The sequence below is a fragment of the Hemiscyllium ocellatum genome, chromosome 34 (assembly GCF_020745735.1).
Source record: "Hemiscyllium ocellatum isolate sHemOce1 chromosome 34, sHemOce1.pat.X.cur, whole genome shotgun sequence".
Classification (NCBI taxonomy): Eukaryota; Metazoa; Chordata; class Chondrichthyes; order Orectolobiformes; family Hemiscylliidae; genus Hemiscyllium; species Hemiscyllium ocellatum.
In genome coordinates, this window is record NC_083434.1 from 26195993 (window position 1) to 26219982 (window position 23990).

The 23990-nt window shown below is 42.0% G+C and overlaps 1 protein-coding gene across 3 annotated transcripts in view; it reads right to left on the reverse strand.

The window, feature by feature from the left end:
- Window positions 1-3383: 3383 nt before the first annotated feature.
- The window catches only part of cep72 (centrosomal protein 72), a 155064-nt gene continuing 134457 nt past the window's right edge, over window positions 3384-23990 (reverse strand). For 2 of the 3 annotated variants that reach the window (XM_060849959.1, XM_060849961.1), the window contains 3 exons: window positions 23611-23731; window positions 23003-23114; window positions 8166-8928 (listed from right to left, as the gene is read on the reverse strand). In XM_060849959.1, coding sequence (XP_060705942.1) covers window positions 8715-8928; window positions 23003-23114; window positions 23611-23731 — 447 coding nt within the window. In that variant the 3' untranslated portion in view covers window positions 8166-8714. Of the gene's footprint in view, window positions 5354-8165; window positions 8929-23002; window positions 23115-23610; window positions 23732-23990 lie in introns of those variants that run through there. The other variant, XM_060849960.1, reaches the window with a different exon arrangement.

The following is a 23990-nucleotide window of genomic DNA, read 5'->3' on the forward strand; positions in this document are numbered from 1 at the left end:
GAAACCCACGCAGACAGGGGGAGAATGTGCAAACTCCACACAGTCAGTCGCCTGAGGCAGGAATTGAACCCAGGTCCCTGGTGCTGTGAGGCAGCAGTGCTAACCACTGTGCCACCGTGCTGCCCTGATCTTGACCAGATTAAAAACTACACCCTGTATACCTTTAGATGTGGCCAGTTGGTTGAAAACATGGAATGTGTTTACTGAGGAAGCTGCTAAAACATGCAGCAAATGTGACATTGATGTAATCCTGCACTGAACAAGAACATAATAAAAAACAAAGAACAGTGACTGCTGGAAATCTGAAACAAAAACATAAATTTCAGGTCTGGCAGTATCTATTGAGAGAAAACAGTTAATGTTGAGGGTCCAATGATCCTTCAGAATAACAACACATCTACTCCCTTGACTGTCCAATGCTGGCAAGCAGGCCACACTGCCTGGCTTTTTGTTAGCACTAAAAGACAAAGCAAGACAGAATACTGTAAGCCTGTAGATATTGAATGAAGTAATATGTTCAAAGGCAAGGCAAGCAGATAGACCGCAAACACGCAAAGAAACATAGGGTTGACCGTTATTATGTTAGCCCAAATTATGGTATGATGTGGGGAGACTGATCATTTACCAACGCCAACCTCTGTAAAAAGAGAGCATATGTAGTTGCTGTTCAAGACCTAAGATGCTGGCTAATATGGAGGGTCTGAAAAGACCTGGAGAGCTGTAGCCTCTATTCTGCTTCTCAAATTGGGAATAAGCACTATCTAATTTCTCAATGGTACCTGGGAGAATGACAAACTGTATTTAAATGAGCTAAGATTGGGTACTAATGAGATGGGTAAAAAATGAGGTCTGCAGATGCTGGAGATCACAGTTGAACATGTGTTGCTGGTTAAAGCACAGCAGGTCAGGCAGCATCCAAGGAATAGGAAATTCAACGTTTCGGGCATAAGCCCTTCATCAGGAATGAGGCCTCATTCCTGATGAAGGGCTTATGCCCGAAACGTCGAATTTCCTATTCCTTGGATGCTGCCTGACCTGCTGTGCTTTAACCAGCAACACATGTTCAACCATACTAATGAGATGGTAATACATACAAATACACCCCTCACTGCTCATATGATTGAGATTCGTATCTAGTCAGTGAAATTTTATGAGGATAAGCAAACCTTTCTCTTTGATGTTGAGCATTTAATTTTTCCATTCTCACCATATTCTCCCACTGCCCATGCCATTCACGTGCTCTGAAGATTCAGTTCCACGTTCTTCCCATTTTTAATGCCTATCATGCAATCCTGATTATCTTTATCCCTTCACTGGATAAGCCATTATTCAGCCATTTAGGTCATAAGCTTTCAAATTGTTTCACTAAACTAGTCCCTTGTCTGCTTCACAATATCCCTGTAAACCTACCTTTTGGTCAAAGCTACCGATCACCTGTCTTAATTTTGCTTTTGTAACTTCTTGTTATTATGTTTGATGGCACTCCAGTAAAATTCCTTGAGGTATTGTACAATGTTAAAATGACTGTCTAAATGCATGCTGCCGATGAGCCTGGGTCAACATTTGTGTTCGCATTGTGCGAGGTTTCCAATATCGGCTGCACAAAGATAGTGATTGTGTTCAAAGGCTTTTCTCGCCACATCATGTCAATTTAAAAACATAAAGTCAAAAGAAATAAGTCTATTGACCAATCAAGTCATCTCTAATATTTATCAATAATCTGACTGATCAATCTCAGCTTCACCTCCCCCTACAATACATATATCCCTTGATTCCATCAGCATCCAAAAATCTCACTCTCAGTCAAAAAGTAAGAAGCATCGTCTCTCCTCTAGGAATTTCAAAGATTCACAGTTGCATGAGGGAAGAACTTCTCATTTCATTCCAAAACAGTCAACCCCTTATTCAGAAATTGGGGGGCAGATATTTTGAGAGGTGGGACAACTCTGAGCACCTTTAGAACGGTGGACAGGCCTAAGTGCATAACTCCAATACTCAGTTACAGCAGATCTCACTTTCACCAGTGGGGTAGGAGATGGGGTGTGAACCAAACAAGCGGAAAATTTAAACATGGCAGCACAATTTGAAGTTAGACTTGAGCTCAAAAACAGAGCCCATTGTCATCACTTCGAGGACTTTCGTGTGGAAATTACAAATTTATGGAACAGATGTAAATGCTCCTGAAGTATACGTCTTGTGATTAAATTTAAATTTTTTAGCCACTCAAAATCAACAAAATGTTGTCAATTAAAATAGCAAAACATATACCTATTGCTGGAGCCCATTGCTTGACTGATCATTTGGTGTAGATTAAAAAAAATTGTCAGTTCCTGCAGTTTTAATTGCCTGTTTTAACAACACAGCCTATTAAGGGAAGCTTGGCTAAATTTGAAAAACTCTGAAAACCATTTGTTCAGCTGGGTGGGCGAGTTCATATAGCCTTAAGGGGCTATTCAAGGATTGGCTGCCTTTGATATGGTTATTAAATAGAAACTTATGTTTATTTAGCAGACTTGAAGGGACTTACGATTCTTGAATAGGCTTTATGAATAAGTGTTTTTCAGTATCACTGTGTATGGGTGGGTTTACTACATTTGTTTTTTCCAGCTTCACATGGACACTGAGGTCTGTCCATAATGAGTGCTGAGTGAGTGGCTATGAAAGTCAAATGGGGAGAGTAAGGTTGCATTAGGGCGGGATGGTGATCAGAGAGCCCAACAGCATTTTACACTTACAAGGCTAAGCCTCAGAGAAGGCAGCAGACTTTCTAACTGGGCCCCTTTGACATTTGTTTACCTCTGTGGGTTTTTTTCTATGCTCTGGAGTGAAAATCGTGAACACAGTTTCAATGGATCCACCAGAGCTTTTCCTCACTTGACGTTCCTGCCTTGAGGGCAAAATTCTTTGTTTTGGGTTCCACCATCAGCATCTACCCTATTTTTGAAGGTCACTCTCATTGTCTAAATTCTAAGCAATATATTTAATTTACTCAATTTTTCCAGAAAGGACAATGCTTTTATCCTAAGTAGAAATCTTATTTGCATTTCAGAATCTAACTGAGGGGCAGCACAGGCAGAACTTACAGATGTTTGGAGTGGGGAAATCTGTGAAAGAGATAGAATAACTTGAAAACCTAACAGTGGCTGATAGCTACATCGAAGCCTGGAGGTGGAGACTGTGGTGTTCCGTTGTAATACAGCTTGGCCAGTCAAAATATGTGCTCCGTTAATGCAGCAGCTCAATCTTTCCACTTGGTTTTGACTTAGAGGTGTCAATGGATGACTTTCGGATGAATCAGGCACTCAATATCATAAATACAATTTCATAAAAACATTTAATTTAGTTTATAAAAACATACATATCTCAGTCAAAACAGTATTCATAAACTTGCAAAATGAATGTCTATAAATATAAATAGCAATTAATTATTTCTGCTTTTATTATAAAAATGAAACAAATTGTGAATACTTAAAAAGATTTACCCTCTGTATTCATCCACAGTTATGTGGCTCTCTGACGTACAAACATGTAATTACATTAATTGTCGCATTTTCCCCCTGTCAGTCTGCTACTGGAAGCATCAAGAAGTTCTAATGGATCCAAGATCAGGACAGACATTCGAGTTATGCCTATATTGAAGCAGCTAAATGCCAAAATAGCCAGTTTTCCAAATTTGTTGCTCTTGTGCTGAGCACAGAGACAATGCTCATCAATTTGCCCAGTTATTTAAAAAAAAATGAAGCTTTCCCAGTGAAGACATAAAGGAGCTATGAACATATATGTAGTAATCTAACCCTGACCATCTTATTTGATGGGATAAATCAATTCGGAACTGGACTTCAGGGCACCAAGCGTCTTCAAAATGGGATTTAAAACAAAGTTTCAAATTGATTTCACAAATCATCTAGGTGAGTCATTCATAGATTATTTCACAGGGCAATGCCTAACCAATCCAACTCAAACGCCTGGTTTAAAATTCAAACTACCCTGGCACTAATTGTAAATCATCATTGATTGATGCGTTCTTAATGCCAATGGTTCAAACAATTAGAACCCACCTGGCAACCAATCAGCTTTCTCCTCTCATGCAGTATATATTTGAAGTTGTACTCTTGTGAGTTATGCTCCTAAGTGCAAGACAAAAAAAACCTTGACAAATTGTGAACTTTTTCAACAATAAACATCTGTGCTACTAAACAATTACAACTGAAATTCCTGGAACTTTACATTTAACAATTTCAGAGCAGTTCCAGTTTCAAGACAACTTTTACAAGAAAACTAGGGCAGGTAGTAGTCATTAGTTATAGTAATTTATTGTCACTAGGTGCACCAGTTACATTGGGGTTGTTTTTGATATTGTGGCTCAGCTGATGGTGTCCCTAATTCTAATCTAGAAACTCCAGGTTCAAAGATCTGTATCCAGGACTGGTTCACTAAAGATAGAGACTCACCATGAGATTCAATGATTGCTCATCAGCCTGCTAACCTTTTCAACACTTGCCCAGAGTTGTTTTCCTCAAAAGGCAACGTGTAAAATTATGAAACAAATAATTTTAAACACTGCATTTGCCCAGCAAGTAGTCGCGGTACTCTATTTATTAAAATAGTTTACTGTTGGGAAGATTTCTGAATTTGTATAGACAGTGGTCAAGTCATTGGCGTTTTACCCTGGGATAGAAACAGTTAATCTGATTCAACACATTAAAATTCCATACTTATAAAAGAGGGTCTGAGACTGCTGGCAAATTCCTTGAAACTGGAATCTGCTCTCCCACAGATTTTCTATGCATAAATGAAATTATTTTCATCATACTGAAATGCAAACATCACAGATCCTTCACCACAATACGAACTCCACAGCAATACTTTTACGTTATTAGATTACCTAGAGTGTGGAAACAGGCCCTTCAGTCCAACTAGTCCACACTGACTCTCCAGAGAATAACCCACCCAGACCCATTCCCCCTATTTACCCCTGACTTATGCACCTAACTCCACAGGCAATTTAGCATGACTAATTCATCTAACCTGCACATCTTTGGACTGTGGGAGGAAACCAGAGCACCCGGAGGGAACCCATGCAGACACGGGGAGAATATGCAAACTTCACACAGACAGTTGCCTGAAGCTCGAATTGAACCCAGGTCTCTGGGGCTGTGAGGCAGCAGTGCTAACCACTGAGCCTCCATGCCGCACTGATGACAAAGTAATCAATGGAAACGTTCATTAAATAAACAAATATAAAGCAGCTACTTCCAAAGTCCTTAGGCCAGGTGAAAACTTGCTGAAAAAATATTAAGCTGTTTCTCAATTTTCCAAAATTGTATCTAATCCAGAACTTGACATGTAACACCTGGGACAAGTAGAAGACAAATATGATTTATCTGTAACATTAGATCAGGATTCAAATGGCATGACAGTTTTAAACACACTCTTCCTCAATAACTAAATTATTGTCACTCACCCCAACATTTGTACTGACTCTCAGAAAATTTTCCACAACGATATATACAAATTAGTACTTTGGGACGACACTTACATGAGAATAACAACAACAACTGATTTGTAGTTTGGGAATTGTTTTATGGCATTCCTTTTAAATACCATTGGGTAGTTGAGTGCTGGAGTAAAAAATGAGGTCTGCAGATGCTGGAGATCACAGCTGCAAATGTGTTGCTGGTCAAAGCACAGCAGGTTAGGCAGCATCTCAGGAATAGAGAATTCGACGTTTCGAGCATAAGCCCTTCATCAGGAAAGATTCCTGATGAAGGGCTTATGCTCGAAACGTCGAATTCTCTATTCCTGAGATGCTGCCTAACCTGCTGTGCTTTGACCAGCAACACATTTGCAGTAGTTGAGTGCTGGACTCAACTAAGCAGAGAAAAGTTTCAGAATAAGGGTTTTCGCTAGAAATGTTATGTGCCATCAAATGAAAAGCAGAGAGGCTGGGATGGAAGTGAGTGGAGGTGGTTTGACATATACTTTGTTGGAAAAATACATGCATGGTAATGGTAACTTGCTGACCAGGGATTTCTTTTTCTCGCAAACTTGTACTGCAGTCCTCCCTGTACTCTACACCCAACCCATGTCTGAATTTAGTAAGTGCACTGACTTCTATTGAAGGCACACGGTCATTGCGAATTGGATAAAAACAGGAGACCAGTTCTTAGTTCCTCACTATCTCTTAAGCAGTCCATGTTCTCTGTCCACACAATCTACAGTAATTACAGAGATGGAATTTGATGTACATAAACCATGGCAAAAAACAACAGCTGTGGCACATCATTCTTTGCTATCACTCCTACGATCTCCCTGACATTGAATCAGCTTATTTGTTTGCAGAAAGGAAGGAAATAAAGCAGCAGTGTCAGCCGAACACAATTTGTGGGCTGCCAGTTCCATTCCTTAATTGTCCCCTGACCTTTGGGGCTTTCTGTCATGGCGATGACATTTAGCCATAAGCTTTAATAGGAATGTTGAAAGTTAGCTAGTGGCTCATGTGGAAAGGTGCTGACAGTGAGCTAGAAAATTTTAAAAGGCAATGAATTAGTTAGAATTTCCTACAAGAATAACATATAAAGTGCCTTAAATGTAACAAAACATCTCAAGTAACTTCACAAGTGTGTTATAAACTCGGCCACATAAAATATTGGGAATAGATGTTCAAAAGCTTGTTCTAAGAGGTGGGTTTTAAGAAGCATTTTAAAGGAGGAATGGGATTAGAAAGGCAGAAAAGATGTAAGGAGGGAATTCCAGGGCTTCGGGCTGAGGCAATTGAAGGCACTGCATCCAACTGTGGAGTAATTAACATCAAGGATGCTCAAGAAGCCAGAATCAATTAGCATAGACATCGCAAAGAGTTGTGGGACTGGAGGAGGCGACAGAATACGAGCAATGAGATTCTGCAGGATTTAAAACAAAGTTCAGAATTTTAACAGCAAAACATTGCTCAAACAGGATCCAATTGATAAGTAGCAACCGCAGGGGTGACAGATGAATGGGACTTGGTGAGGGTTGTCAAAAACAGCAGATATTTGGATGACTTCGCGCTTACATAAGGTAGATGCAGGCTACCTGCCAGGACGTGTTGGAATAACCAAACCTAGAGGTAATAATAGCACAAATGAGGGCTTTAGTTGCAGATGAACTGAGACAGGGATCATTGACATGTTACAGAGGTGGAAATAAACAGTTTTAGTAACAGTGTAACTGTATCTTCAGAAGCTCATCTCTGGGACAAATGTGACACCAAGGTTGGGATCAGAATGGCTTAAACTTATATTGTCCAGGGAGAAGGATGTGTTTCATAGATGAAGAATAGAATTTGGATGGGGAACCTAAAGCAACGGCTTCAGTCTTCCAAATATTTAATTAGAGAAAATTTGTGTTCATCTAGTACTGGTTGTGAGATAAGCAGTCTCACTCTTAAACAGTGGAGCAGTCAACGGAGAAAGGCAGAACAAAGAGTTAATTAGAAACTCCTAATGTAAATATATCGGAGTCGAGGAGAAGAGTAATGAAGGTTGGCTACAGAACTCCATTAGGAAGGCAACGTGTTCACTAGAAACTGCTGCAGGAGTATTATAAGAGTAGTAGGATTGCTCATAGAAAGATTAACTGAGTTAGCTAGGATGTTGCTATAGAAAGGGAATTTGCTTAACCTTAGTGGTTATGTTTTGTGTGGTTCTGACAAAAGTGTGGAACCAGAGGCGGAGGCATCTGTCATTGGCTGTGGATGATCCATGGAAGAGGAAATGAAAATATTAAGTAAATTAGTTTACATTTCAAAGATACAAGAATAGTAGCTTCTGTTTTATAGTTAGAATGCACGTCAAAAAATTCTCAAACTGCCTATTCCACCCGCCCGTTAATATTAACACAAATCTTTATGCTTCCACACTTCTCTTAAAAATGCCTCTCTCTAGACAGATGCATAAAACAGTGGAACTTTTATTTGAATAAGAATTTAGGAAGAAGCTTTCAGCTCATTTCTGCAAACCAATAATCTATTTTAACCCATGTGAATACTCACATGCACATTGAAATAATTGTAAAATATAAATATTTGTCTTGCAATTCGACAGAATTGTTCTTTCATATTCTGCAACATTAGTAGTAAATTCTTAATGCTGATCTATTTTAAAAGACCTTCGTAAAAGCAGAGATTTCTTCAAACAATGCTATGCCATAGGTTAATCTCATAACTCTAGATTCGTGTGCAGACTGCACAGAATGAAAGCAAAGCAGAATCGCATATAGAGGGAAACCAAATACAGAGAAAGTTACGTGGCATGATTTCAAAGCATTTGTTTGTTTAGTGAACCATTAGAAGCCCAGACTGAGAGGTTCCACACTTGCTTATTCAGGGAGAGACAACTAAAAATAAATTTTAAGCAATCAAACATGTAACTGGTTTCTGGAGGACTACTTTCAACCTTCAGGGCATTTGGAGCCAAGTGGAGGGGACAACTAGCAAAGTAATGAGACATTGCAAAATTCTGAACCAGACCAAAATGATATTAAATTAGTTATTGTTAAATTACTATCGCTTGTACATAGACAGCAGAAATTTTGACACAGTACGTCAGTATTTTGACATCAGTAGGTCTTGTATTGATAGAAAGAGTGGTGCTTTCAATAAACAGCATGAAATCTCACAGGCTTTTTGTCATTTGCTTCTTGTAAGACATTTCAGTTTTTCTGGGGAATTTCCTTCAGCGTTTTTGATGCTTTAATTCCACGTGGCTTTTAATCTCTCTGCCCAATGGCATGCAGTCAGATGTTGAAGCAGTCACACTGCAAGGAAATGGCTCCATGGTTTTTTTGAGTTGAACGTAGCTCCAATGCAATTGGCCCACTTCTGCTTGGTGTCTCGATCGCGCTTCATTCAGCTCTGTCAACAAGTGTTCGTTTGTGCAAACCAGCACCCTGCAATTAAGACAGCAGTCGATGCCTTGGCTTTAATTGAATTTTTAAAAAAATCATGAGTATCTGCAATCAATAGTCCGAGAGTTGCAAATACCATAGTGTAGCATTATTTTAACATACATCTTCATATTAGTTATCAATTTTCAAAAAAAAAAATGGGCTAATGATCAACGCCAAGGTACTAAACACAACACATCCACAATTATCAAGCAGAATTCATGACTCAAAAAAACTCGAACTGAAAAGTTGGCTGTGGCAGATTAAAACAAAGAATGTGTAGGACACTACTTCACAGTACCATTTACAGTGTGACTGTGTGCTAATATTATGAAAGGTTGCTGGGAGACAGCTAAACAAGAACAGATTTTTTACAATGCTGTATAACCCACATCTATGCAATCTTGATACCAGTGAATTCCTAGCAATGCAAGATCATATGCAAAATTTTACCAAGTCTCTTGACTTTTTCCTCACATTGTAGATAATAGTGCAGTGCACCTTGCTCTATACAAGCCTTGATATACCTTATTCTACCCAATCTGATTAACTACATTGCTGATGAGACCTTCAAATGTTCATTCAATGCAATTTACACATTTCCCATTTGCTTACATGGATGCAATTTACTTCATTACTTGTATTGAGTAATGTTCTTCAGCATTTAGGATAAACATAAATGACGTAATATACTAAAATAAAACAAATTTCTGTGAATGTAGTTCTGCAGAAAGGTCACTGGCCTCAAAACATTAACTCTACTTCCCCTTAAACAGATGCTGCCAGATCTGCTGAGTTCCTCTATCCGTTTACATAGAATAGAATCCGTACTGTGTAGAAACAGACCATTCAGCCCACTGAACAGCATCCCAACCAGACCATTCCCATACCCTATCCTTGTAACACTGCATTTCAGATATCTAATCCAGCTAGCCTGCACATTCCTGGACACTATGGGCAATTTAGCACGGCCAATCCACCTAACCTGCACATCTTTGAACTGTGGGAGGAAACTGGACCACCCGGAGGACACCCATGCAAAGTTGGGGAGAATGTGCAAACTCCACACAAACAGTTGCCGGAGGCTGGAATCGAACCTGGGTCCCTGGCACCAAGGGACTGCTGTGAGAGAAATTACATTTCTGTTTATGCAATATACCAGTCAATTTCAGCGCAGTAAAGTATATATTTTTAATCTTGTTTCTAGCCTTTCTTCCCTTCATTGCTTTTCTATTTCTTTTGGCTTGTTTTCCATTTTTCCTTTTTTCTCTCTCGCTGACTCAGCAATTCATTCTTTCTGAACTGTATTCTCAGTTTCCTCCTCCATCTACATCCCTCCCAATATCCTGACTCTTTGCTGTTGTACAGGTACTTTTGCATCTGGATTGGTTAAAGACAGGAGTTAAAATGCAGGTTACTCTTCCATAATGTGATGATTGCATTCTTGCACAACCCCACATTATAGAAAAATCGTGCTTTAGGAACAGTGTCCCCAATTCATCAATCACATTACAGCAAATTCGCATTAATGAAATGCAGAGCGACCTGTATTTTGCAAGTGGTTGCTAGCATTAGGAGGGAGGTGGTGATGTGGAAGGTACTGTAATATGGGCTACCAGGGAAGGAACTTTGGAGTGGACATCAGCGCAGGTGTGGTGGGAGGAAGTAGGTAGATGAAGTCTTGAGTTGGAGCGAAAAGGATATATGGGATATGGTGTGGATGGGTTTGATGGGGGAAGGGTGCAGGGCCTTAGAAGCATTGTGCTAGATCTTGTTGATTTTTGGGAGGAGCTTCTCTTTCTAAATTTGTACTTATAGATTCTACACTAATGGAGGGGTCAAGTAACCTTTATAACACACATACAATCAAAAACTCAATACAATTAGCACCATTATAGTTGTAGTATATGCACCAGATCACTGAGTGTTTATTCACATCGATCCCAACTGTATTCCTTCAAGCGATTTTTTGATAGATTAAATAATCCACTTAGGTGATATCATCTTTTGTGGAACAGATATGTGTGCAATTATCACTGCTCATTGAGTACCAATTGTGAGTAAAGGTCTTGGAACAAAGAGAAAGGTTTGCATTTACAATGCACTTTTAACAACCTTAAAATGTTCAAACCACTTCACAGCCAATGAGCTATGTTTTTGTAGTTGCCACTGCTATAACATAGTAAACATAGCAGCTAATCTGTGTACGAGTTTGCAAACATCTGATAATAATTAGATGGTCTATTTAAGAGTTGGGCTAAGAAGGGCTTCTGTGGTACAGTGGTAGTGACCCTATCACTGGTCTGGGAGGCCCAGGTTCAAGTCTACTTGCTCCAGAGGTATGTAATGACATCTCTGACCAGGTTGGTTAGAAAATACAAAAAGAGTTGGATTGAGAAGAGCTCTTTTGGTACAGTTGTAGTGTCCTTACCTCTGAGCCAGGAGATCTGGGTTTCAAGTTTGGAGGTAGCGAGGACCACAGATACTGGAAAGTCAGAATTGATAAAATGTGGAGCTGGAAAAGGCACAGCATGTCAAGCAGCATCGATGCTTCAGGTCGGGACCTTTCATCAGTCCTGATGAAAGGTTCAGAACAGAAATGTCAACACCCCGCTTCTCTATTTTTCTGATCAATCTGTTCGGAAATGTTATTACACACCTCTGAAACAGGTGGCACTTGATTATGGGACAAACGTTCGCCAGGACATTGGGGAGAACTCCCTTTATCTTCTTTGAAAGTGCAATGGGATTTCCCAGAAAACACAGTTTAAATGGAGACATAGACCGCACTTGTGTGACTCCTTTTACTCAAGGTTTCACTTTCTTTCTGCTTCGTTAAGGCAAGGTTAACTATTTCAAGAACTGTACTTTTAAATTCAGCATTGGGTAATGATTGGAGAAGCTTTATTATATTTACCTTGGCAACATATGCTTTATTCAAAGTTTGCGCTTATTAATAGTAATTCCTGGCTGAGTGCCTGCAAATTAACCAAGATTTAAGATGACAAAAAAAGAGCAGATTTAGAGGGGTTTGGAGAGAGGAATATAAAATAACAGAAGGGTTATGAATAGATAATGTCAGTTTGGCAGAGTAGGGAGGACTAACAGGCACATTGATAAAATACAGGTGAAGGAAATGGTTTGTTTCTACAATGCTTGATAGATATATATTGGCTAGGACACTAGTGATAAGGTCCATGCTCTTCTCCAAAATATTGGGATCTTTTACCTAAGAAAGTAGATGGAACTCTAGTTTAACATCTCATCTGAAAATAGTACCTCCGATAATGCAGTACTCCTTCAGTATTGCACAGGACTATCAGCTTAAATATTTGTGTTCAAGTCTGGAGGAGGATCAAGTCCACAATCTTGTAACTCAAAGGTAAAGTGATTCCAATTGGGCCATGCTTTCTAGAGCAGGAAGAAGTTAGATGGTAGACATGTTCTACTTTGCCCAGAGTAGTGAACCAATAGATTATGTGAACAGCTTGTATTGTTAGCGACAGTACACTCTGTGTCTCAAAAGGAAACTGAAGTGGTTCTATGCTGGGCCAGTGAGAACAAAAATGATTCAAAGATTAATTTACACTTAATCAATGTAGTCTTCTGAACTGGTTGCGATCACCCGAGGAGGTTGGAGATGAATTTTTGAGTCTTCACCATCACTACTTAGCCTGCTATTCCTTGGATAAGGAGTCGGGGTGGAGGGGGGGGAAATAGGAGGAGAGGGGGAATAGGGGAATAGGGGGAGAGGGGGAGAGGGGGAATAGGGGAATAGGAGGAGGGGGGGAATAGGGGAATAGGGGGAGAGGGGGAGAGGGGGAATAGGGGAATAGGAGGAGGGGGGGAATAGGGGAATAGGAGGAGGGGGGGAATAGGAGGAGAGGGGGAATAGGGGAATAGGGGGAGAGGGGGAGAGGGGGAATAGGGGGAGAGGGGGAGGGGGGAATAGGAGGAGGGGGGGAATAGGAGGAGAGGGGGAATAGGGGAATAGGGGGAGAGGGGGAGAGGGGGAATAGGGGAATAGGAGGAGGGGGGGAATAGGAGGAGAGGGGGAGAGGGGGAATAGGGGGAATAGGGGGAGGGGGGAATAGGAGGAGGGGGGGGAATAGGAGGAGGGGGGGAATAGGAGGAGGGGGGGGAATAGGAGGAGGGGGGGAATAGGAGGAGGGGGGGAATAGGAGGAGGGGGGGAATAGGAGGAGGGGGGGAATAGGAGGAGGGGGGGGGAATAGGAGGAGGGGGGGAATAGGGGGAGGGGGGGAGGAATAGGAGGGGGGGGGAACAGGAGGAGGGGGGGGAATAGGAGGAGGGGGGGGAATAGGGGGAATAGGAGGAGAGAGGCACAGTTTCAGATGGTACCAAGTTAGAAAAAGGCAATGAAAGATGAAAATGGGAGAAGATTACAGAATAATCTGAAAAATGCATTCATTATACAAAAGCCAGGCACTTATCTATTTTAATATCAAAATTACCTTTGTCAATAATGTACTATGAATGACACAGTATGAAGCAAAATGTTGTGGGAGATTCAGTATTAATGTCATGTCTTACAGATTGGTAGGATACAGACTGGTGCCTATAATTGTCTAGAAGGCTTATCTGAGGTCAGAGCAAAGCAGTTGGCTGAATTAGACCATTCCTGATGAAGGGCTTATGCTCGAAATGTCGAATTCCCTATTCCTGAGATGCTGCCTAACCTGCTGTGCTTTAACCAGCAACACATTTTCAGCTGAATTAGACTGCTAGTCTATTCTCCTGGTTAAGATTTTCTTTTCTTTATTCTTGTTACTCTTGTACAGGACATGGGTTCACTAGAAAAGCCAGCATTTGTTATCTGTCCCAAATTGGCCCTGAACCGATTTCTCTCAATGCCTTTTCAGAGGCAGTAAAGAGTCAACTACACCGCTAGAACAGTACAACACAGGAACAGGCTCTTCAGCCCACCATTTCTGTGTTGACCATGATGCCATTCTGAACTAATCCCATCTGCTTCCACATGGTCCGTATGCTTCTATTCCCTGTCTGTTCACGTGTCTCAATTCCTTTTAAACATTGCTGTCATATCGGCTTCGATCACCTCAACCAGCAGCACATACCAGGCACCTGTGGAAAAAAAACTTTCCTTGCACATCTTGTTTAAACTTTTCCCCTATCACCTTAAACCTATGCCCCCTAGTATTTGGTATTTCCACCCTGGGAGGATGAGCCCAACTATCCACCCTCTTTATGCCTTTCATCATTTTATATCCTACTAAGAGGTCACCCCTTAACCTTCTAAGCATTAGCGAAAACATCTAAGTTTGTTCAACCTCTCCTTATAACTTGAAAGATTTTGAAGGAAAGGGCACATAAAACCTATTGGGCACCATGCATGCCACTTACCTTCCTGTTTTAATTTTACTAGTGGCAGGCCTTTGGTCCACATTATGCCATTAGAAACCTGATGCCTTCACCATTGGAATTTAGCCAAAGGCAGCAGAAGCCCAAGTCAAATATCCAACCTGGCAGTCCTCCTCAGAGGGGTAGTGGTGATTTTTGGGATAGGAAGGGATTTTTGGGGGGAGGGGATCGTCTCCTCAACCAAACACTCTATGCCTACCTAAGGAGCCTCCCACCCCATGGTCAAATCTATTTCTCACCAGGATTCCATTTGCAATCCCCCTCCCCCCAGACTAGAGTTAGAGCAATGTCTTGACCAATCATAGTCAGCTTGCCAGGTTAAAGTTTAAACAACTTTGACAATTAATGGTTAGTCACCAGTTAATTGGCACATTCTCCAAGGCAACAACTCTACCATTTGGCAAGCAAACAACCCCCTCCACTCATAATATATAAATGTTGTTTTCTCTTTACATTGGGATTCTTGTGATATATATTTTTAAAAAATATTCATGCTGTATGGATTTCGTTGGCTGGGCCAGCATTTTTTTTTCCCCATTGCTCTTGAGAAGATGGCGATGAGGTGTTTTCTTGAATTGCTGCAGTCATTTAGAGTAGGCACACCCATCGTGCTGATAGATAGTGAGCTTCAGGATTTTGAATCAGCAAGACTGAAGAAGGAGTGGCAATATGCTTCCAAGTCAAGATAGAGTGTGGCTGGAAGGGAACTTTCAGATGGTGAAGTTCTCAGGTAGCTGCTGCCCTTAGGAATGGCTTTGAAAGGTACACTCCAAAGATCCTTCATGAATTGCTGCAGTTCCACTTGTAGATGGTACACACTGCTGCTACTGTGCATTGGTGTTGGAGTAAGTAAATATTTGTGCATGTGGTGCCAATCAAATGGCCTTCTTTCTCCTGGTTAGTGTAAATCTTCTTGAATGTTGTTAGAGTGGCACTCATTCAGGCAAGTGGAGAGCATTCGATCGCAGTCCTAAGTTCTGCTTTATAGATTGTGGACAGGTTTTGGGGAATCAGGTCTTGAGTTACTAAATGCAGGATTCCTAGCCTCTGACCTACTTTTCTGGCCACAGTATTTATATGGCGAGTTCAGTTCAATTTCTGGTGAGTGGTAACCTCCAGGGTGTTACCTTAGGGTATTTAGCAATGGCTAAATATTTAGCCACTGAATGTCGAGGGATGATGGTTAGATTCTCTCTCATGAGATAATCATTCATTTGGTGGCTCAGTGCTTAGCACTGCTGCCTCACAGCACCAGGGACCCGGGTTCGATTCCCACTTCTAGCTACTGTTCGTGTGGAGTTTGCACATTCTCCCAGTATGTTCCGGTTTCCTCCCACAATCCAAAGACATGCAGGTCAGGTGAAGTGGCCATGCTAAATTGCCCATAGTGTTAGGTGCATTAGTCAGGGGTAAATATAGGGTAGGGGAATGGGTCTGGATGGGTTACTGTTTGGAGGGTCAGTGTGACTTGTTGGGCCAAAGGGCCTGTTTCCATACTGTAGGTAATCTGATCTGATCATTCAATTTACGTGCATCTCTCAGAGTCTGAGAGCCACATTTTCTGGGGCGGGGGCATGGGATGGAGGTGCAGGTAGAGAAGAAGAATCACACATGGATAACCTTAAAGTGCTGAGACAGTCGGTAACAACACAATGGGGTGCTAGCTGCAGACAGTGAAATGCTGGTGGATAAGATAAGTGAGAGAGTTCAGGGAAGTTGGGGAGAGACACATTGCTGTGGATAGTTTCCCTTAATACTTCCACCGGTTCAGTGGGGGCAGAATTAGAACAGTTCAGAAAGTGAGTGGGACCAACAGCAGAAGCTGATTGGTAAGTCCAGGTGGGTATTTCCAAACTATTATTCTGTAAGTCTTTGTTCAAGCAAGGGCAGGGACCTACTTAGCTTATTTATTTTCAAAAAATCTTTTAAAATTTTTAAACCTTACAGGATTCAGTTCAAAAACAAGTCAGTGGACTGGTGCGCCCCACCTGTCAGATGTTGGAGATCAGGGAGCAGTTGAACATCCCTGGTGACTATATCTGCATGAAATATGTCCTGCTGCAGCTCCTCTCAGACTGCATGGATTGGTTGGAGCAACAGTTGGACATGCTGAGGAGGTACAGAGTGTGATAGATAGTGAGGTAGTAACACCACAGCATCAGCCAGGTAGATGACCACCAGGAGAGGTAGGCAGGTAGCACAGGCATCTCCTGTGGCTATCCCCCTCTCTAACAGGTATACTGTTTGGATACTGTTGGGGGAATAGCCTCTCAGAAGAAAATAGCAGTGGCAGTCAGGTCTGTGGCACCACGACTGTCCCTGCTGTAAAGCAAGTTATTGGAAAGACCAAGCAAGCAATTCTGATCAGTGTCTCGAGTCAGGGGAACAGACAGGTATTTCTGTGCCTGCGAATAAGACTCCAGGATGGCGTATTGCCTCCCTGAGGCCAGGGTCAAGGATGTCTGGGAGATGTCTGGGGCGGCACGGTGGCACAGTGGTTAGCACTGCTGCCTCACAGCGCCTGTAGACCCGGGTTCAATTCCCGACTCAGGCGACTGACTGTGTGGAGTTTGCACGTTCTCCCCGTGTCTGCGTGGGTTTCCTCCGGGTGCTCCGGTTTCCTCCCACAGTCACAAAGATGTGCGGGTCAGGTGAATTGGCCAAGCTAAATTGCCCGTAGTGTTAGGTAAGGGGTAAATGTAGGGGTATGGGTGGGTTGCGCTTCGGCGGGTCGGTGTGGACTTGTTGGGCCGAAGGGCCTGTTTCCACACTGTAAGTCTAATCTAAGTCTAATCTAATCTAAAGTTGTAGCTGCAGCAAATTCTCAAAGGGGAGCATGAGCAGCCAGTGGTCATTGTACACATTGGCAGCAATGCCATAGATAGAAAAAAGGGATGAGTCCTGCAGATGGTACATAGGGAGTTAGGTAGAAGGTCAAAAAGCATGAGCTCAAGGGTAGTACTCTATGAATTGCACCCACTGCTACATGTTAGTAAGAGTAGGTAAAGGAGGATAGGGCATGTCGGAGGGGTTGGTGCAGTGAGCAGAGATTCAAGTTTTTGGACCATTGAGATCTTTGCTGGGGCTGAAGTGACTTGTACAAGAGGAACGGGTTGCACTTGAAGTAGGAACCAATATCCTGATGGGGAGGTTTGCTTGAGCCACTTACAGTCATAGAGATATATAGCACAGAAGCAGACCCTTTGGTCCAACTCGTCCACGCCGACCAGACATCCTAAATAAATCTAGTCCCATTTACCAGTATTTGGCCCATATCCCTCTAAAACCTTTCTATTCATATACCCATCCAGATGCCTTTTCAATGATGTAATTGTCCCAACCTCCACTGCTTCCTCTGGCAGTACACACCGGCCTTTGCCCCTTATATCCTTCTTAACTCTTTCCCCAATCATCTTAAACCTATACCCTCTAGTTTTGGACTGCCCCACCCCAGGAAAAAGACCTTGTCTATTTCCCCTATCCATGCCTCTCAAGATTTTATAAACGTCCAAGGTCACCCCGCAGCCTCTGATGCTCCAGGGAAAAAAAAGCCCCAGCCTATTCAGCCTCTTCCTTTAGCTCATACCCTCCAACCTTGGCAATATGCTTGTAAATCTTTTTGAACCCTTTCAAGTTTCACAACAACCTTCCTATACCAGGGAGACCAAGGAATTGCATGCAGTATTCTAATAGTGGGCTAAACAATGTCCTGTACAGCTGCAACATCTGTACCAATGCACTGACCAATAAAGACAAGCATACTAAATGCCTTCTTCACTATCCTATATACCTGTGACTCCACTTTCAAGTAATTATGAATCTGCACTCCAAGATCTCTTTGTTCAGCAATACTCGCCAGGACTTTACCATAAAGTGTGTAAGTCCTGATCAGATTTGCCTTTCCAAAATGCAGCACCTTACATTCATCTACATATAACTGCACTTGCCACTCATCGGTTCATTGGCCCATCTGATCAAGGTCCTGTTGTACTCTGAGGTAATGGACAGCAAAGAAGGTTACACCTCCATCTGTAAACTTACTAACCATATCTCCCACATGATGGCACCAAAATTGGAGGTGTAGTGGACAGCGAAGAGGGTTACCTCAGATTACGACAGGATCTTGACCAGATGGGCCAATGGGCTGAGAAGTGGCAGATGGAGTTTAATTCAATTCAAGTAAATGCGAGGTTATACATTTTGGCAAAGCAAATCTTAGCAGGACTTATACACTTAAAGGTAATCCTAGGGAGTGTTGCTGAACAAAGAGACCTTGGAGTGCACGTTCATAGCTCCTTGAAAGTGCAGTCGCAGGTAGATAGGACAGTGAAGAAAGCATTTGGTATGCTTTCCTTTATTGATCAGAGTATTGAGCACAGGAGTTGGGAGGTCATGTTGCGGCTGTACAGGACATTTCCTATCGGAAAGATGTTGTGAAACTTGAAAGAGTTCAGAAAAGATTTACAAGGATGTTGCCAGGGTTGGAGGATCTGAGCTCCAGGGAGAGGTTGAACAGGCTGGGGCTGTTTTCCCCGGAGCCCGGAGGCTGAGGGGTGACCTTATAGAGGTTTACAAAATTATGAGGGGGATTGATAGGATAAATAGGCAAAGTCTTTTCTCTGGGGTTGGGGAGTCCAGAACTAGAGGGCATAGGTCTAGGACGAGAGGGGAAAGATATAAAAGAGACCTAAGGGGCAATTTTTTCACGCAGAGAGTGGTGCGTGTATGGAATGAGCTGCCAGAGGATGTGGAGGAGGCTGGTACAATTGCAACATTTAAGAGGCATTTGGATGGGTATATGAATAGGAAGGGTTTGGAGGGATATGGGCTGGGTGCTGGCAGGTGGGACTAAATTGGGTTGGGATATTTGGTCGGCATGGACGGGTTGTTTCCATGCTGTACATCTCTATGACTCTATGTTCACATCCAAATCATTAATGCAAATGACAAAAAGCAACAGATCAGATGGGAAGGTTTAAATTAGTCAGGCATGGGGTTGGGACCCTAAACAGTTGTGAGACAAAACAGAAGGTTGAGGCTGGTACAGCAGCAAAAGAGAGCAAGTAAAATAGACAAGGCAGGCAAAAGCACATCAGGAAACGAGGGAAAAACCAATGAATGACCTGGTAGGTAAGGCAGATGAACTTAAGGCATGGATGGGTATATGGGACTGGGATATCATAGCTATTACAGAAACATGGCTGAGGGAGATATAGGACTGGCAGTTCAATGTTCCAGGGTACAGGTGCCATCGGAAGGATTGAAGGGGTGGCAAGAGAGGAGGGGAGCGGTGTTTCTGATAAGGGAAAACATAACAGCACTACTAAGAAAGAATATTCCTGGGGATCATCCAATCAGGCTATATGGGCGGGGGGATATTGCGAAATAAGAAGCAGGTGATCACTTTGATGGAGTATACTGTAGGCTCTCAATAGTCAGTGGGAAATTGAGGAGCAAACACATAAGGAGAATAATAGGGTTGTAATAGTAAAGGATTTTAACTTTTCAAATATAGACTGGGATTGTCATAGTGTTAAAGGCTTGGATGGGTGGAATTTGTTAAATGTTTTCAGGAAAAATATGTGGATGATTCTATTACAGCAGGGGCAAAACTTGACCTTCTCTTGGGAAATAAGACAGGGCAAATAATTGAGGTGTTAGTGGGAGAACACTCTGGGACCAGTGATCATAAATCTATTGGTTTCAAAATGTTCCTGTTAGTGTGAAGAGCAAGTTTTGCAGGAATAGGGAACACTGAATGACTAGAAACATTGAGGCTCTAGTCAAGAAAAACAAGGAAGCATTCGTCAGGTATTGGCAGCTGGGATCAACTGAATCTTTTGAGGAGTATAGAGGGTGTAGGAATACACGTAAGAGGGAAACCAGGACGGCACCAAGGGGACATGAGATAGCTTTGCCCAGACAAGGTAAAGCAAACTGCAAAGAGATTCTACAAGCAGACTAAGGGCAAAAGAGTAATGAAGGAGAGAATATGGCCTCGCAAAGGTCAATGAGTTTGTCTATGTGTGGAGTCACAGGAGATAGGGGAGATCCTAAATGAATATTTCTCATCAGTATTTACCATGGAGAAAGAAATGGAAGATAGAGAATGCGGGGAAATATAAATAATGACATCTTGAAAACAGTCTACATTAAGGAAGACTGAAAACATATAAAGGCCAATAAATCCCTGGACTTGATCAAATGGTACCCCAGGACACAATTTGGAGATGCCAGTGTTGGACTGGTGTGTACAACATTAAAAATCACAACACCAGGTTATAGTCCAACAGATTTAATCGGAAACACTAGCTTTCGGAGCGCCACTCCTTCATCAGGTGGTGATCAACCATCTGATGAAGGAGCAGCGCTCCAAAAGTTAGTGTTTTCGATTAAACCTGTTGGACTATAACCTGGTGTTGTGATTTTTAACTTCATCCCAGGATATTATGGGAAACTAGGGAAGAAATTGCGGAAGGCCTAGTCGACATATTTGTATCATCAAAAGCCACTGGTGAGGCACTGAAAGCCTGGTTGATGGCTAATGTGCCATTGTTTAAGAAAGGCTGCAAGGAAAAACCATGGAATTACAGACTGCTGAGCCTAACATCAATGGTGGGTAAGTTGTTGGAGGGGATTCTGAGAGACCGCGATCTTCATGCATTTGGAAAGGACTGATTAGGAATAGTCAGCAAGGCTTCACGTATAGAATCATAGATTCTTTACAGTGTAGAAACAAGCCATTTGACCCAAGAAGTCCACATCAACCCTCCAAACAGTAACACACCCAGACCCATTTCCCCTGACTAATGCACCAAACTTACACATTCCTGAACACTGAACAATTTAGCATTGCCAATTCACCTCACCTGAACATCTTTGGACTATGGAAGGAAACTGAAGCATCCGGAGGAAACCCAAGCAGACATGAGGAGATGTACAAACTCCCCGAGATGTACAGACAGTCGCCTGAGGTTGGAACCGAACCCGGGTCCCTGGCTCTGTGAGGCAGCAGTGCTAACCACTGAGCCACCGTGCTGCCCAATGAAAAACAGGAAATCATCTCTCTCAAATTTGTTTGTTGAAGAGGTAGCAAAGAAGATAGATGACAACAGTGCAATAGATGTTGTCTACATGGACTTTGACAAGGCCTTTGACAAGGTAGACTGGTTAGTAAGGTCAAATCACATGGGATCCAGGGACAGATAGCCAATCGATACATAATTGGCTTGACAGTAGAAGATAAAGGGTTATGGTAGAAGATTGTTTCTCAGTTTGGAGGCCTGTAATCAGCAGTGTACCGCAAAGATCAATGCTGGGTCCACTGTTGTTCATCATCTGTCTAAATGATTTGGTTGAGAATACACAGGTCCTGGTTAGTAAGTTTGTAGATGGTATAGTGGACAGAGAAGAAAGTTAACTCAGAGTACAGTGGGATATGGATCAACTGGGTCAGTGATCTGATGTTTATTTCAGATAAAAGCAAGATGTTGCATTTTGATAAGACAAACCAGGGCAGGACTTACATAGCTAATGGTAGGCCTCTGGGGAGTACTCTCAAACAGAGAGACTTAGGGATGTAGGTACATAGTTCCTGGAAAGTAGCATCACAGGTAGACAGGCTGGTGAAGGCGGCGTTTGGCACTCTTGTCTTCATGGGTCACAGCAATGAATACAGGAGTTGGGATGTCATCAATGAATACAAGAAATTGGTGCGGCCACATTTGGAATACTGCTTACAATTCTGGTCGCCCTGCTATAGGAAGGATGTTAATAAACTAGAAAGCTTAAAAAAAATTTACAAGGATGGTATTGAGACTGGAAGGCTTGAATTATAAGGAGAGGTTGGAGAGGGTGGGACTTTCTTTCCCCTGAACAGGATGAGGCGGAGGGCTCATCTTGTAGGGGTTTATAAAATCATGAGCGGCACAGATGAGATGAATAGCCAAAGTCTTTTCCCCAGGGTATGGGAGTCCAAAACAAGTGGACATAGGTTTAAGGTGAGAGGGGACAAGATTTAAAAGGGACCTGAGGGGCAACTTTACCACACAGGTAGCAGGTAAATGGAACGAGCTGTCAGAGGAAAGGTAGAGGCAGATATAATTACAACATTTAAAAGATATTTGGAAAGGTACATGGATAGGAAAACTTTAGAGGAACATGGGCCAAATATAGGCAAATAGGAGTAGTTCAGTTTAGGAAATCTGGTTGGCATGGAGGAGTTGGGCTGACGGGCCTATCTCCATGTTGTATACCTGTACGACTCTATAACCTATGCAATCCCTCTGCGTCATGCTTGCCTGTCTCCATATAGTAGATTAGACCTTATTTTGCTCCTGGATAAAAGACAGGAGATAAAATATTTAAATTCCCTCCAAGGCTTGAGGCAGATGCTCATTAAGAGGATTCCTTCCACACCTCAAGGAGGGGAGGGGAGTACTGGTTGCTGAAGAGAAAGAGTAAATTGGATGATGCACTGATGTCAAAGGACATAGTGAAGAGTGGGAAAGTTAATGCAGAGGTTAATGCCGCAAAAGGCGAACCATCCTGTTATGCAAATTTCCCTAGAGTAAAGGGTGCAATCTGATGCTCACTTGTGGAAAAGATTTGCAAAAGGTCACTACCCTTTAGAACATGAACAGGATTGTGTTTGCAAATGAATGCCCTGCTATTACCTGTGGCTTTCCTGGAGCTTGTCAACCAGTTCCTGGATTTTGGTGTAATACTGGGCCTTCTGCTTCAGATGGTCAATCTCACATTGCAACTTCTGGTTGTGGTTCTGGAGCTCTAAATATACAAAAACAGAAATTATACATTACATTTTAATGCCTCATGTCAAACATGCCACTTTCATTGCTGCAGCTCTGGATTATGGGAAGTTCTGGCCTTCAGCTCAAAGCTGACTGGCTCAAGAATAAGAGTCTCATCGATTGACCACAGAAATAGCCAGAATGCACAAAGATCAGGAACATTTAACTATCACAAATGACTCTGCTGCTAGTTACAGACCTCTGATAAAGCCACTAGAGGTCACCCAAATTCTCTACATAGCAGAAAAAAAGTTGACTAATCCCTGCAAACTTGTATTAATATATTTGTTACATTTAAATTCCTTTCCTAACTTTTGGTGCAGTAAGGTCAAGGTTTAGGCACTGTGCAGATTATAGACTGGTTAGTTTTTAATCATAAAACAAGCGTTCACTTTCAAAGTATTTCACAAAGTCTACACACTCAAAACATGCTAATTTAGTGAATTCACAAAACGTTCATACTCAGAACTCACCTTCAACTTGCTGGTTTTTGGAACTGGACGTGCTAAGTGCTTTTTGTTCAAGTTTTATCAGGTGGTTCTGCAAATGATTTTTCTCATCCAAAGTTTGACCTAAACAATCCTTCATTATTTCCTATTAAAGCAAAGCCAGAGCAAATTGGAACACATGAAAAAGTTTGTGAAATGGATAAAAAACAACCAACAAACATTTACTTTTGCAACAATTCTCCAGAATTTTATTAAATTGTATTCACCAATTGTTAGTTGCTGATCATGTTTCACACAGTGCAGTTTAAGAGGCAGAACATTCATCATTTATGACACCATCACACTGCTCAGTCTACCACATAAAAGTTTTAAACATTTGCCAATCTTAAACTACGGTTCTGTCC